Source organism: Octopus bimaculoides, chromosome Z (assembly GCF_046866305.1).
Source record: "Octopus bimaculoides isolate indiv1 chromosome Z, ASM4686630v1, whole genome shotgun sequence".
NCBI lineage: Eukaryota > Metazoa > Mollusca > Cephalopoda > Octopoda > Octopodidae > Octopus > Octopus bimaculoides.
In genome coordinates this window covers 36,420,357-36,438,003 of record NC_142944.1, presented here as the reverse complement: position 1 = coordinate 36,438,003, position 17,647 = coordinate 36,420,357, and the positions used below count along the sequence as shown (strand labels likewise).

General features: G+C 36.4%; 1 protein-coding gene across 1 annotated transcript in view; it reads right to left on the bottom strand.

Moving 5' to 3' along the window:
- Positions 1–17,647, bottom strand: part of LOC106878849 (uncharacterized) — a 68,256-nt gene that overhangs the window by 6,155 nt on the left and 44,454 nt on the right. The window contains exons 12-13 of the mRNA XM_089365332.1: positions 11,412–11,551; positions 4,875–5,004 (exon numbers count right to left, since the gene is read on the bottom strand). Coding sequence (XP_089221458.1) covers positions 4,875–5,004; positions 11,412–11,551 — 270 coding nt within the window. The remainder of the gene's footprint in view (positions 1–4,874; positions 5,005–11,411; positions 11,552–17,647) is intronic.

Here is a 17,647-nt window from a genome sequence, read left to right as displayed (position 1 = left end):
CTTGATCAGAACTGATATCTGCATTATTTGGGGCAATATATAATGTTTTTGTTTTTCCATGTGGTGCATAGATGTAAAGATCTTTCTTAGTTCACTGCTGATGCTTTGTGAGGGTCTTTTCAACACTGTCGCTCTAATGAAATTCTTTACACACATGCATACACACACATACACACAGACACGCACACACATACACACACCCAAGAGAAAGAGCGAGAGAGTATGAAAGTTTCCAATGAGAAAAGTCACAGACAAAAAGAGAGATCTTTTCTGTTGTTAAAGACTTTGAAATTTTAAAATTAAGTGAAAATTTTCAAATTTGGTATATGGATGTCTATCACAAAATGAAATTAAAAACGTCACAACTATGAAGTTCTAAACAAAATGGAAACAATTACACATCATATCAACAGAGAGGGTGAGCAACATGCGTGAGAGATATACATATACATAGAGAGAGTGAAATATACATGTACAGAGGGGAAAGTATAAGATGGAGAGAACTGGGAGACAGATAGAGAATGGGAGATTTGTCAATCTAAAAGTTGAGATATTTTTCGTAGTAAATCATATTTTTAGATTAATTGTAACTGAAAACCTTGTCACTGGAACACAGATTTCAAAAATCAAATCCATTTTCTTTAAGGACACACTGTGAACCTTTTGTGATATATCCACATACACACGCTCATTTATGTAATAGAAGATATATGTATATGTGTGTGTATGTAAATATATATAGTCATATATATATATATACATATATATATATATACACATATACATATATATATATATATACATATATACATATATATACATATATATATATATACATATATACATACATATACATATATATATACATATACATATACATATATATAAACATATATATATATATATAAACATATATATATATATATATATATGTATACATATATATATGAAGAAAAGCAACAAAAATTCAATAGGTTATAGCAGTACGTACGTTTCGTACAAACTTCATTTATTCATGAAGTGAGAACACTACATAAAATGTATAATGAAAATGTACTCCTCAGCTGCATAATGGAAGTTCATTTTAGAAAGGTCATTTTGTAGATGTTTGCAGAAACAAGAGTAGGAGAAGAAGAAAATATCATCTTGACTGGGCTGTTAATCAACAGTCTAGACTGTTGATTTGACTGAGGACTGGCAAACCAGAAGGCTGCACCAGGCTCCAATCTGATCTGGCAGAGTTTCTACAGCTGGATGCCCTTCCTAACGCCAACCACTCCGAGAGTGTAGTGGGTGCCAGTCCAGCGGCACTGGTAACGATCTCGCTCAAATGGTTTTTGAACATGCCATCAGAACAAGTGCTAGAAGGCAACACTGGTAACGATTACACTCTAATGGTGGTATTTACGGGCCACTAGCACGGAAGCCAGGGAGCTGCTCTGGCAATGTACACGCTCAACTGTGCTGTTAGTGCTCCACTGGCGCGGGTACATAAATATATATAAATATATATATATATATATATATATACATACATTTATATATATCTACATATGTATATATACATATATATATATATATATACATACATATCATCATCATCGTCGTTTAACGTCCGCTTTCCATGCTAGCATGGGTTGGACGATTTGACTGAGGACTGGTGAAACCAGATGGCTACACCAGGCTCCAATCTGATTTGGCAGAGTTTCTACAGCTGGATGCCCTTCCTAACGCCAACCACTCCGAGAGTGTAGAGGGTGCTTTTACGTGCCACCGGCACGAAGGCCAGTCAGGCGGGTACTGGCAACGGCCACGCTCAAAATGGTGTATTTTATGCGCCACCCACACAAGAGCCAGTCCAGGGGTACTGGCAACAACCGGTGGCACGTAAAAGCACCCTCTACACTCTCGGAGTGGTTGGCGTTAGGAAGGGCATCCAGCTGTAGAAACTGTGCCAAATCAGATTGGAGCCTGGTGTAGCCATTTGGTTTCACCAGTCAAATCGTCCTCAGTCAAATCGTCCAACCCATGCTAGCATGGAAAGCGGATGTTAAATGACGACAATGATGATGATGATACGGCGGTGCATCAGCATGACCGCAACTCTAAGCTGAAACTATAAACAACAAATATACATATATATATATATATATACATATATACATATATATATATATATATATATATATATATATATATATATATATACACATATATACATATATATATATGCTTCCTGGTAATAAATCGATATTAATTAATATCCATTTTTTTACCCTAATGTTTTAATTTGATTAACCATAACCAAGTTCTCAAATTGGGTATATGCGATGCAGTAACCATATTCTGCAGAGATATTTCCGGAATTAGCGCGCCAAAACAAAGACTTTTGAATTTTACCATTAAGTGTAATTAGCAGAACCATATGCACATTCGCCATTGTTGTGGAACAACTTGTATACGGTTCTGAGAATTATATTTACCTTACAGTTCGTGCTGATGAGAAACAGATATTTTTGGTAAGAGAATGTTGATTTCGAAACTATAGTACACGGATAATTTATATTTATGTAATTTTCATTGTCTTGCCCGCATACGTTTTGGTATTTCACTGAATTTTATTTGAGAACAATTAGGTCTTAGTAGACACATTACATGTGATCTTCTTCTAGCACATTAACAGTCCACCTAGTCGTCTTCTTTATATATATATATATATATATATATATATATATATATATATATATATATGTATATATATATATATATATATATATATATATATATATATATATATATATATATATATGTATATATATATATATATATATATATATATATATATATATATATATATATATATATATATAAGGACACAAGAAATGTGTCAAGGACGACAGGAAGCGGTCCAGCTTCCTAGGGCTAAATAGCAGCAGTATGATTCCCTTATTGGGACTGTCACATTGAGTTGACGGTAAACAACTGCTTTATCGTAACACTGCTGCTTACGTCTCTCTGTGAGATTTATAATTAGATCATTTCTAAATTTTGTAATCAGTGAATGTGTTTTCACTAGAAATATATATATATTTGTGAGAGGATGACAGACATCTTCAGCCAGCTGGTCTTGCTACTTCAGGCTGAATATGAGCAATGACTCAGAAACATATCACTGAATGCAGACTAGGCTGGGGGTGCTTGTTTCCCTCTTGCAAATATAAGGACACAGGAAATGTGTCAAGGCCGACAAGAAGCGGTCCAGCTTCCTAAGGCTAAATACCAGCAGTATGAGTCCCTTATTGGGACTGTCACATTAAGTTGACAGTATACAACTGCTTCATATTTATATATATATGGGTTGGACAAAAAAAATAATGGCATATATATATATATATATATATATATATATATATATATATATACATACATACAATGGTTGGACAAAATAATAGCATCATAATTTTGAAATATCTATAAAACCGTCAAAAGCTTGTTTATTTTAAAGTTTTTGATTTATTATCAGTGTTGTTTAATATGTTTTGCTAAAATTGCTGTCTCTTTTCAGATATCATCACAAAAAGGTAATTAAAATTCAATAAAATGACAGATCTATCAGACTTTCAAAGAGGTCAAATTGTCAGTGCTCATAAGCCAGGTGCTAGCATAATGAAAACAGCTGAAATGTTTGGTGCATCAAGAAGTACTGTCTCGAAAGTAATGACAACCTTTGAGAAAGAGGTAAAAACCTCTTTGTCGAAACAAAACTCCGGAAGAAGACCAAAACTTTCAGACAGGGACCATTGGACTCTTACGCAAATTGTTAGAAAAGACCACAAAAGTACAGCTCCCAAAATTACTGCAGAGCTAAATGACCACCTCGAGAACCCAGTTTCCACAAAAACTGTTTGCCGGGAGCTGCACAAAACCAGATTTCATGGGAGGGCTGCAATCAGAAATCCACTACTTTCAAAAACAAATGTTGCAAAGTGTTTAGAGTGGAGTAAAAACCTACAGAATTGGTCCCTAGAGCAGTGGAAGAATTTTATTTTCTTGGACAAGTCATCCTTTACCTTATTTCTGACCACCGGCCGAGTATACATGTGGAGACAGCCAAAAGACACATGTGACCCAGACTGCCTTCTTTCAACTGTTAAACATGGAGGAGGATCTATGATGATCTGGTGGGCTATATCTTGGAAATCTGCTGGCCCAATGGTTTACCTTCATTGCAGAAATAATAGTCAAGACTATTTAAGCATTTTATCTGATCAAATTCATCCCATGGTTGTGGAACTGTTTCCGGAGGGCAACGCAATCTTTCAGGATGATAATGCACCAATCCACACAGTTAAAGTTGTTACTGAATGGCACGAGGAACATTCTAATGAAGTTGAACATCTTATCTGGTGACCACAGTCCCCAGATTTCAATATTATTGAACATTTATGGTGCATTTTCGAAAAACAAATAAGGAGTCGATATCCTCTACCATCATCACTACAAGAACTGGAGACTGTTTTAGCTGAAGAATGGACAAAAATTCCTTTGGAAACAATTCAAACTTTGGATGAGTCCATACCTCATAGAATTCAAGTCGTAATTACTGCCAAAGGCGGTCCTACCCCATATTAAAATAAATTTTGTTTGAAATTTTAAGAAATTTAAGATATTTTGTCCAACCCCTGTATGTATATATATATATATATATATATATATATATATATATATATATAGTCATATATATATATATAGGCATATGTGTGTATATATATATATATATATACACACACATACACAACCATACAATAATACCAAAATGAACATCCTTACTTAACTCTGAATATGTAGAAAGACTGCAGATAAAGCAAGCTTACCTTTGCCAACTCATTCTCAACAACATCACTGCGTAGTTGTGCAGCATCAAGCTGTGTGTAAAACCTTGCACCAATCATTGGCATTATATCGTTAACACTGCGCTGTCGTCGTTGCGATCCCATTAGGTATCTGCAATGGATTTATTAAAAATAGTAAAAGCAGGGCACATACTTACAATAAACATATACATGCATGTATTCATATAGATACACACACATACATATGTATCCTCTACATATTTTGAGCACATCTTTCTGGGATACAGGGATCCCAGACGGACAGACAGAATTTTGCTTTTATTATTATTATACACACACACACACATAATCACTCAACATTATAAGGAGTGTACTAATAACTGGGAAGATGAAGATAAGAAGATAGTAGTGATGGTGTACCAGAGTAAACTATTAAGGTGTGTGTGTGTATGTATGTATGTATGTATGTATGTATATATATATATATATATATATATATAATTTCATTCTTTAACTTGTTTCAGTCATTTGACTGCAGCCATGCTGGAGCACTGCCTTAAAGGATTTTTAGTTGAAAAAATTGACTCCTGGACTTATTCTTTGTAAGCCTTAGTACTTATTCTATCAGTGTCTTTTGCCGAATCACTAAGTTATGAGGGATGTAAACACACCAACACTGGTTGTCAACTGAACATGGTGGGAACAAACACAGATACAAAGACACACACACATAGATTCCATATCTGTTCCTGTGTACCCTTCTCTCTCTTTCTCCACCAAACTTCAAATCATTTATTTCCCATCTATTTACAGTTCTATTATACTGCTGCTCTTCATTCTTTCTGTAATTCCACTTATCATCTCATGTAGCTACATCTTGTGATTGCAATAGTTCAATCTTAAGCACATGCTTTTTAACTTATTGCACTCTGCTTTTAAGGCCTCATACAAGGGAAGTCACTCTCAGAACTACTTCTTAGGACATTGTATAGTTGATATCCCAACCTGTCCATCCACCAGTGGTTCCATGATAGAAACTTCATGTGTAAAATAATCTAAATTAAAACCTTCCATCAAAATTTCACATTAATTAATGTCTTAAACACCAGCTTAATTAATGACAAAGTTTTTTTTTTTACTAAATTCTTTATTATGTTCAAAATTAATTGAAACAAATGTTGAGTATTTCAACAGAAATTCAAATGGATTAAAGTAAAATAAAACCTTCCATCAAAATAGAGGTGCAAAAAAACATTTTGTTTATGCTTGTATCTACCGGGCCATGCCCCTACATCTACTATATATGTATACATACACACACATATTGACATAGATATATATATCTGTATACACAAGCATATACATGCATCATGCATATATATAAGCTGAAAGGCGATGAGCTGGCAGAGTCGTTAGCACGCTGGACGAAATACTTAGTGGTATTTCACCTGTCACTACGTTCTGAGTTCAAATTCCGCTGAGGTCGATATAGCCTTTCATCCTTTCAGGATTGATAAATCAAGTACCAGTTACATACTAGGGTCAATTTAATTGACTTAATCCCTCCCCCCAAATTTGAAGCCTTGTGCTTCCAGTAGAAAGGATATATATAAAATGTACATACACATACACCTGATGATTGCAGTGATATAAGTATATATATATATATATATATATATATATATATATATATATATACATACTAGCTTAAAAGCCACACTCCATGTGGACCTTTAAGCAGGCTCCTGCAGAGGGCTAAGAGAGCTAAATAGCATGACTATAATACATCTATAAAGACTATATGCCCCGGTGGTGTTTGATCAGAGGTTAAGGATGGACGAGAATTCTGTAACGCAATCAAATTTCAAGTTGAATTCCAACTGTTGGCCAATCTGTCCCGAAATTCTTATCTCTATGTAAAATTAATGAAGTGAATGTCTCCAACTTGATCTGTGATGTCATCTGACAAATGTCAACCAAGATGGCATAAATCAGCCAAGCTTTACCTGCTAGAAATAGCAACCTAAATGCATTTAAATCAGAGCCCAATGATGGATGTTCAAGAACCAAATGAAGGGCAGATTTTCAATCCCAGGATCATCCTTATTCCAAAAAGCTATATGTCTATGTAGAGCAAATGTGCACTAAGATACAGGGGTCCCAGATGGATAGACAGAATTTTACTTTTATGATATATATATATATATATATATATATATATATTTAATTAATAATAGGATGAATTCTTTTACAAGAATTTATCAAGTAACTAGCGTGAAAAAAACCTCATAAGGGAAAAATCCATCATTTATTCCCCAAAATATATTTATTTATATAAGGGCATTACTATACATGAATGCCTCATGCTAAGAGGGACTCTAAGGTCAAACTACCATAAAAATGTGCTTATTATGGTAGTTTGACCTTAGAGTCCCTCTTAGCATGAGGCATTCATGTATAGTAATGCCCTTATATAAATATATATATATATATATATATATATATATATATATATATACACACACACACACATACGTGTGTGTGTGTGTGTGTGTTTCACTGTCTCCTTGACTTTGTGTGATTGATAATTGTAAAACAAGTGTTACCATCATCCAAACAGTGCCCTTTGTTTCCGATCTTCTGTGAAAGCATGTCTGGTCATGGGGAATATTACTTTGCTTAGAAACAGGAATGCATTAGTGTCAGGAAGGGCATCTAGCTGTAGAAAATCTGCTTCAACAAATTCTATCCAGCCCATGCAAACATGGAAAAGTAGACATTAAACAATGATGATGATGATCGCTTGGGTGTTGTGATACTAATAACCCGGTGTAGAATTTGACATATATATGCTTCAGATTGCAGTGTTAGTCAAGTACAGAACAGTAATAAGAAAATGAGGTGACAAAGGAAGAAAGGATGATCTTATGAACTTTATTAGCTAACGAAGTTCGTAAGATAGTTGTTTATTCCTTTGCCAGCTAATTTTATTATATATATTAATAAACACACACAAACACATATATAAACATACATACATATATATACATATATACATATACACACATATGAAATTCAGCATCATCATTTTATGGGCCCATTTCTATGTTTGCATTGTTGAATGGTGTATACTTGAGACAGGTTTTCTACAGCTAGAAGACATTCCTATTACCATCCCTCCCTTTTTCCAAGGTAGGTAAAATTTCCCATGGCCAGACATGTTCCTGAACACTGGTAATAATGACACTGCTTGTATGACAGTGACATTCATTTACAACTACCATGTAGTGTAAAGACAAGGTCACACATACATACATACATACATATATATCTGATGGGCTTCTTCCAGCCGCTGACCACCAAACTGACTTAGAGCTATAGTATAAGACACTTACCTAATGTGCCATGCAGTAAGACTGAACCCAGAACTATATAGTTGGGACACAAATGTCTTGCCACGGAGTAGATATATGTATGTTTATATATTTCATTTCATAACGAGGTGGACCTAAGTCATATGTAGTTTGACTTTGCACTCAGAAGAGGTATTACAGATGAAACCTTCCTGATGGGGTAACTTCAGGTTTGAGTAAACCATTATTTTTGGTATTCACTGACTTGGAAAAAGCATTTGAAAGAGTACCACATTCAGTAATTTGATGGTCAAAGTTGGTGCAAACAAAAGACTTGTGAGGACTGTACTAGCTATGTTTAAAGGTGCAGTAAGTAAAATGAAAGTCAACAACAATTTCAGTGATGAATTTAGTATGAAGATGGGAATCCATCTATACCAAATACTCAGCCCTCTCTTACTTATGATATTCCTTCAGACTATTATAGTATCACAGTATTGACCAGACCATCAGATACTGTTATGCACCACTGGTCACAATGCACTTCCAATTTTGTCTTGAATACGCTATTCTTTTCCATTTTGACCCAAACTGCTTGACTCCATCATCTTCCCATTGTCATGGAGGCCTTTTCTGATCTCTTGGATATAACTTGGTAACTGCACTGGTTCACCTGTTGTCTGTGAACCTTATGACATGTCCAGTCTAGCAGAACTTGTACTTTCAATACTCTGTAATCACATCATTCATTCCACTCCATTCTTGAATTATCTCAATTTGAATGTGCTCTCTTAGTAATGTCACTAGTATGGATCTTTCCATGGCCCTTTGTGTCGTAGCCAATTGGTATCCTGTCATCTGTGTAGTAGCCCACATCTCACTTGCATATAAGGCTGCAGGTAGGACGGTATTATTGAAAAGTCTGGAACATATAACATTGTCTAGCTTTGCTTGGAGCACAACCTTTATTGGGTTAAACGCCTTCCATCCTTCACTTATTCCCTTGAAATTTCAGCATCCATATCTTGGTGCATATTCACCATATACCCTAAGTAGATATACGCCTTTACATCCTCAATTTCATTGCTTGCCATCTCTATATGGCCTTGAGTTAGGTCTTCTGAAAGCATATATATTTGTTTTTGTGTGGTTTATTTTAAGACCTGTGGAGGCGCAATGGCCCAGTGGTTAGGGCAGCGGACTCGTGGTCATAGGATTGCGGTTTCGATTCCCAGACCGGGCGTTGTGAGTGTTTATTGAGCAAAAACACCTAAAGCTCCATGAGGCTCCAGCAGGGGATGGTGACGAACCCTGATGTACTCTTCCACCACAACTTTCTCTCACTCTTATTTCCTGTTTCTGCTGTACCTGTAATTCAAAGGGTCACACTGTGTCACGCTGAATATCCCCGAGAACTACGTTAAGGGTACACGTGTCTGTGGAGTGCTCAGCCACTTGCACGTGAATTTCACGAGCAGGCTGTTCCGTTGATCGGATCAACTGGAACCCTCGACGTCGTAAGCGACGGAGTGCCAACATTTTAAGACCTACTGCTAAGCTCTGAGTGTCCAACTCTGTCAGCATGGTCTAAACCTGATCTGTGGCTTTAGTGGGGAGTACAATGTCATCTGCAAACCAGAGGTGTGTTAGTTGCTTGCCACTGATGTTCACACCACCTGTCCATTTAATGCCTTTGATGACCGTTTCTAGATATGCAGTGAAGAGCTTTGAAGAGATGGTGTATCTTTGTTTGACACCCTTCTCAATTGTGACTTTTACTGGTGGTGATAGCAGAGCTGTGTCTATTGTGCATTCAGAGTTTGTATTTCTGAGCAGTTTGATGTATAGTGCTTTGATACCTTGCTTTCCCAGAGATTTCAACACTGCATTTATCTCAAAGCTATTAAAGGCCTTTACATAACCAACAAAAGTGATACATAGAGGAAGTTGTATTCATTCACTCATTCTATGAGCTGTGTTAGAATGAATATCTGATCTATTGTACTATAGTTCTTATGGAAATCTGCTTGCTCTCTTGGCTGTTGGCTATCAAGATGTTTTGATAGGCTGGTGATTATGACCCTTGTAAACAGCTTATACAGGTGAGATAAGAGGTATATGGAACAATCTTCTTTATCACCTTCCTTGTCGATCAGGATGATATTTGAATCTTTCGACTGAGAGGGTATTTTACCCTCCTTCAGATAGCAATTGAAGCATTGAACAGATGTGTCCTTTGCTTCATATTCTCCTCAAATTACACTACCAAACACCAACTGCAGTTCTTCCTTAAAACCCATCATTAGTGCTGGTGCCATGATAAAAAAAAAAAAAAAAGCACCCGATACACTCTGTGAAGTGGTTAATGTTAGGAAGGAGCATCAAGCTGTAGAAACCATTCCAAAGCAGACATTGGAGCACAATGATGATAATGATGATGACTGATGTGTGCTGTGCGTGTGCATGTATATATATATATATATATATATATATATATCACCTTCATCATCATTTAACTCATGGCTTGAGTTGAATGGTTTAACAGGATCCAGTGGGTCCAAAGAATGCATCCTGCTCCATTGTCTGTTTTGGTATGGTTTCTATGGCTGGATGTCCTCCCTAATGATAACCACTTTACAAAGTACACAGGGTACTATTTTCATGACATCAGCACTAGTGAGGTGCCAAGCAGTCTGCATGACAAAGGTACTACTTCATTGAGTGGGGAAACGGTAGAGAGAAAGGTGGCTTTAAACTAGGAGATGAGGGGTTAAAATGTGACAGAAGAGGCCAGGGTTCTTGCTGTAAAGGTTGGGTGGAGAGGAAGAAAAGTAAAAATGGTGGTGATGAGGTGTCAGGGTGGATCCTTGAGGTACAAGTGGATAGGAATGAGTATGACAGTGTAAGAATGTATGGAAGGAGAGAGGAGGTACACAACAATTGTGAAGATTGGGTTGAAGAGTGGTTGAGAGTAACTAGGATGGAGCTGGAATAAGATAAAAGTAGTGTTGATGAGGTGGACGCTTCAGACATGAGGCATTTGAAGTTGTGGAAGACAGCAGAATACTAAGTGTTGGGGTGTGTATTATAAACAATATAGTTTCCATTGAAGCAAACATCAAACACTATTAACAAACATACTGAACATCCAGTCTTATAAACCACATTATGAAGCAAACAAAAGTAAAAAAAAAAGAAAACATACAAGATTAAATTCTTCAAATCTGTTGAATAATTGCGTGCCACAAGCTCCAGCGAGTTCGAAACCTGCTCACGCTGTATTGCCATGATGGAATTGCATGCTAAAGCAAGCACAACTTTACCCAAGGCAACAAGATCTTCTTGCTGAAAATAAACAAAAGATATATTTTAAATGTAACACTCACGGGACAAACATTTCTGTCAGTTTACAAATTCATTATCATTATCATTATCATCATTGTATAGTCAAGACAAGAGTATGTTGAGGCAGAGTTTTTCACAACCATAGGCCCTTCCTGTTGAAAACACTTACCACCCATTTCCATGTGGAATAATAATCTTCTAGTCTATTTAATCTGTTTCCCTTTATTCCTTCCACTCCATCTCTTCCTAGCACCTCTTTCTCTCTCTCACATTTTTAAGAATACCCCTGTTTTCAGCATCAGTTCCTTCTTTTTCTCTTTCCTCCCCCCCCCCTTTTTTTTGCTCTCTATTTCCCTTCCAGAAACTGTCTGTCCATCTTCAAGCATTTGATCTGTGTAAAACACAATGTATTAAAATGTGTCCCTGAATAATCAACTGCAGAGAATGCAAATAAGTAAAACCACAATACACACACACACACACACACACACATATATATAGGGAACAAGTGGTGCAAGCTGCATCTTGTATTTATCAAACTTTATCCTACATCTGATCTGTATATCATAACCAGTAACACTGCTAAGTAACAACAACACTCTACTGAAAGTGAACTTGATGATGATACTTTATGCAAAGCTCTAAACTCACTAGTAGCAGTTATATATCTAACTGCACACACAAGAAACACTATATATAAGTAGTACATACACACACATCATCATCGTTTAACATCCACTTTCCATGCTAGCATGGGTTGAACGATTTGACTGAGGACTGGTGAACCCAGATGGCTACACCAGGCTCCAATCTGATCTGGCAGAGTTTCTACAGCTGGATGTCCTTCCTAACGCCAACCACTCAGAGAGTGAAGTGGGTACTTTTACGTGCCACCGGCACGATGGCCAGTCAGGCGGTACTGGCAACGGCCACACTCAAAATGGTGTATTTTACATGCCACCTGCACAGGAGCCAGTCCAGCGGTACTAGCAACGAACTCCCTCAAATGTCTTTTCACGTGCCAGGAAGGCGACATTGGTAACGGTCACGCTCAAATGGTGCTATTTATGTGCCACCAGCACGAAAGCCAGACAGCTGGTGCTCTGGCGACCATACCAGCACAGCCATCTCTCTTGCACACCACATCTGATGCTTCTTATGTCCAACTTTTCTCTCTGTGTGCTTACACTCTGTTGTGTATGCACACTGACATTATACAACCAGTGGAGCATACTAGCTTCATTTCTTTCAAACCTACACATGTCCTTAGCAGTCACAGCCCATGTTTCACTGCCATGTAGCATGGCTGTTCGCACACAGGCATCTTACGGTTTACCTTTCATTCTGAGCGAGAGGCCTTCTGTTAGCAGTTGAAGTAGGAGCTTGCTGAACTTTGCCCAGGCTATTCTTATTCTAGCAGCCACCCTCACTACTGACTTGGTCACCTAGGTAATGGAAGTTATCAACTACTTCTATTTTTTTCCCTTGGTATATGATGGAATCTATTTTCTGTACATCTTTGGTATTTATTGGCCCTGTGCCACACACAAAAACTATCTTACCAGTTAACCTTCTTTTGATATTGCTGTACCTCTTATGTGTCCATAGCTTACACTGGGTACATCTTATAGAGTTTCTACCTATGCCTTTTCTACAAATCAAGCAGGGCCATCTACTTGAAGGGATTTGTGATTTGTCTGCCTTCCTACTTATTAAAACTTTGGCTTTTGCTAGATTGACTCTAAGGCCCTTCTATTCTAGACCTTGCTTCCACACCTGAAACTATTCTAGGTCTGGTAGTGACTCGGCTATTAGAGTAAGGTCATCAGCATAGAGGAGCTCCCAGGGGGAGCCTGTCTTGAATTCCTCTGTTATTGCCTGGAAGACTATGATAAATAGGGGGTGGCTGAAGACCAATCCTTGATGAACCCACTACTTCTACCCAGAATTCTTCACTATACTCATTGCCAACCCTTACCTTACTGACAGCATCCATGTACATGGCTTATACAGCTCTCACCAACCACTCATTTATCCCTAGTTTCTGCATTGACCACCAGATAAGGGATTGGAGGACTCCGTCAAAGATTTTCTCCTGCAGCTGTCTTACCAGAAATATAGTATCAGTGGTCTAAACTAACTCTCTCCCTAATTAGTTGGGCTATGACCCTCTCTGTGACTTTCACCTGATCCAACAATTTGACACCTCTGTAATTATTCCTATCTAATGCGTCACCTTTACCTTTGTAGCTATGATGCTACTACACCAGTCAGTGGATATGACACCTTCATGTATCACCTAGTTGACTATACAGGTAACTAGACTATGGCCTACACTGCCAGATATTCTAAGCAGACTATAGACTACACCGCACAGAAAAAAATACATATATATTATACACACACATATATTTGTATACACGCGTGTGTTTATGTATATGATTATCATCACCATCCACTTTTCCATGCTTGCATTTGTCAGACAAAATTAGGGGTTATTCCATGTCAAATCACCCAGTTTCAGAAAAATTTCCCAGGTCATCCCTTCAGATACCCCGAAAAAATTCACACTAGCTCTTGTACCTATATGATGGAAAATTATCAAGTATTTGGTCAATATCTTCAATAGTTTTGAAATTGTAGGCCTTTAAAATATTAATTAATAATACATGTTTTTCCGAATGAACCCCTTGGACCAACTTGAGCCAGCCATTTCTCCTCTAATAAGGTAAGCACAATTTTGAAATCATGTGTTTGGGGCTAACTTTTTCTGTAGAGTTCAAATATCTTATCAAATCAAATGTGTCATGTATATTTTTCCATCTACAGGCCTCTGAAAATTACCAAGAATTAAATGTCCAGCAAATGTATGCCTCTTTTAGGTATTTTTATTGCAATTGGCACACTAGTTAAAGCAACCACAATTGTTTTCCAGTTACTTAGCATAGAGGAGACCATTTCTGAGCAATAACCACGTTAGTTACTATTATGGAAATGCCAGAATAATTTTTCAAAAAGTGCCCACTTTGATGCCCTTAGCTTGACCATGTGGGCAGGTCACTATTATTTTCAAATTTTTACCATACATTCTTATACTTCTAAAGATGATGTGACAGAAATTTGGTTTCGTTGCTGAGCTTCCTTTCAGAGTTATGAATTTTTAATGCATCATATTAAACGTTCAGGTACTCGTCCTGTCATGATGGTGTCCAGTTCTATATCTCAGTGTAATCTTGGAAGTAAATTGGAAGAAGAATGTCACAAAATCACTTATTCAAGAAAACAGGGATTTTTGAAATGCAGTTCTTTATCTAACAATGAAAAAATGAGAAAATTTTTCTTTCACATTATGGAAGCCTGTGATGTTTTAGTGCAGATCCAAAAGCATTCACAAAAAGAAGATATCACATAAGTACAATAGTATAATACTTTAATAGTATTATAATAGTATAATTATTCATTTGCAAAACATATATGAGAGAATTTGAAAGATATTAATATTTACCTAAGACAGTGTTACACCATCACCTGAGGAAGATAGATACAGTACTATCTGTCTGTTGGAATTATAGTAACTTTTAATAAGTTTATCACAGGCATGATTTTGTTATACTCTTGCTAGTGGTTGAAACTAAAATAATTTTTATGTACTAATGAAGTACTAAATAAAGATGGTGAAGGTAAGGGTGGTAGTAAGCTCTGGTGACGTCTTATCTTTTATATGGTAAATTATTAAGACATGGGTACACCATGCGAATTCTAAGTCCCGCACAGATTCTAAGTTCATAACTACAGATAAACTGCTATTAATCTTTCAATGTCCATATCTTGTTGTGCTGCAAAAATTATTTCTTTTCAAATTAATGATATTTTCCTTAGGTCTCACAATGTTTCAAATTAGTGATGTGTTATGCAATTTAAAAAATTATAACATCTATTATTCACTTTTTTGTACTGTAATGCATTATTGCATTTATTTCACATTTTATAATATATTAACAATGTATTTTCAGGATCTGCCAAGAATCTGGGGTTGATGCCAGGACAGAAACTATGCTCAAGTTGCTGGAGGGACCTTATAAGAGTTGGGGATCATACACAGGCTGATTACCAAGCTGTAGTGAATCTGTCAAGCATGAAGTGGATTCGATCCACCATAGCCAAATTTAAATTAACGGTTCAACAGAACTTTTCCCATGGTGGAACAATGGTTTTTCTCTGACAGCGGTTTTACATTTGGCAGATTGCCTTTAGCTAGGCCGAAATAATGTCTTCACCACTTGACCCTTATAACCTCTTCTACTTCACCAAAAGCTAGAATAGGGATATCACAAGACCACCAACGAAGCCCATTGTTCTCAACGATATGTCTATTCTTCTGGATAGTTATAAAAACAAGAACGCACAAGCAAAAGACAGTTAGTCACGTTGGTGACAACTCTTGAGTTGAGAGAGAGCTAACATCAGTTAGTGAACCGACCACTAGAATCATGGAAGCAGGCAGACAAAACAGCCAGAGGGAAAAAGACAACGTCCCACACTCTCTCACTCACACTAGCTCTAATTCTGTTCTCTTACAACATCATTCTATCTCTCTCTGTAATTACCACTAAACGATGACAAGAACACAAACACAAACTATGCAAGGAAAATCTATATCTATTTTTACTTCGCATGCTTTACGATTTTTATCAAACAGTTAAATAAATATTTTCTTAAAACTTCAAGCATTGTCCATCTTTCACATCTTACAACATGCTGTTATAACAACAAATTTTTATTGTTACAACTGCTGACTCCGACATTTCATATTATTGCATACCTAATCAATCTTACCTGTTACAATTGGTAACTACACTAATTAAAATCTCTTGTTACAAAACTGATGAAGAAGCTGGGCCAAGCACTACCAATGATGTGGATGCATTTAAATAAAAGCTTCACTATAATGAAGCCATCATATTACTTATTACTTGATTTTGGAGAAAATTATAGCTTTATCATACAGGATGCTGTGTAGGGGCATCATTGGGAGAATTCCCAAGCTGAAGTGCATCCCTTTTTATTTTATGTCAAAGACTCCTCAACCTCTGATCTCAAATGTGTAAATAAGTGTGTCATGTCTGATTGCCTCAACAACGACACTGCGGTAGTTCAAGCTTTTACTAATCAAGTCCTGATTGCTATAAAATCAAAGTTTGAGGATCTGACCAAAGTTATATACTTCAATGATGGGGGCTGCAAGCCAATATAAAAATTTTTTAAATTTTGCCAACCTTTGCAGCCATTATAATCATGGTCTGTCTGCTGAATGGCATTTTTTTGCTATTATCAAAAAATGAAAGTAATTTTTTCACTAAAGAGTCCATATGATGGTGTGTGTGTGTGTGTGTGTATGGGGGGGGGGGCACTGTTAATGACCAAATTCTAACACCACATGATATGTACAGCTGGGCAAGAGATAACATTCATAGGATAGAATTTTTCTTTGTTTCAAAAGATCAAGTACAAGAAAATGCAGTCAAATTCAAATTGGCTGAATTGCATAACAAACATACACACACACACACAAATTTCTTTCAGTTCTCATCAACCAAATTCACACTCTAGAAGAGTTTTCATTTACATAATTTAAAAAATGTTTCCTAAAGGTAACACAATCATTAAATAATGTAAGATATATATCAGTAGGTTATGTTGAGGAAGGAGGTATAATGAGATGATGTGACCTTTCCACATAACTACTTACATATTGTAAGCAATTTTTTCATAAGTTTGTACTGAGAGAACTTATGCTTATTCAGTTGCCTCAACTACAAGACTGTTTCCCATACTTAATATGACTGCATTAGGCGCTAGGAAAATTCTAGATACACTTAAAAGTAAGAAAAGTGTGTCTTATTCATTAGCAAATACAGTAAGTGCTTTAATGGTGTAAATAATTCCATCATTTTTACAACTTCAATTTTTTTTTTCAAATATAGGTCGAGCTGACCTATATGTGCCTTTTATTCTTAGGCTTTCGTTTCTCACGATTCATCATCCAAGGGGTATAAACCTCGTCATGAGATTATTACTTGGCCTCTTTACCACCTC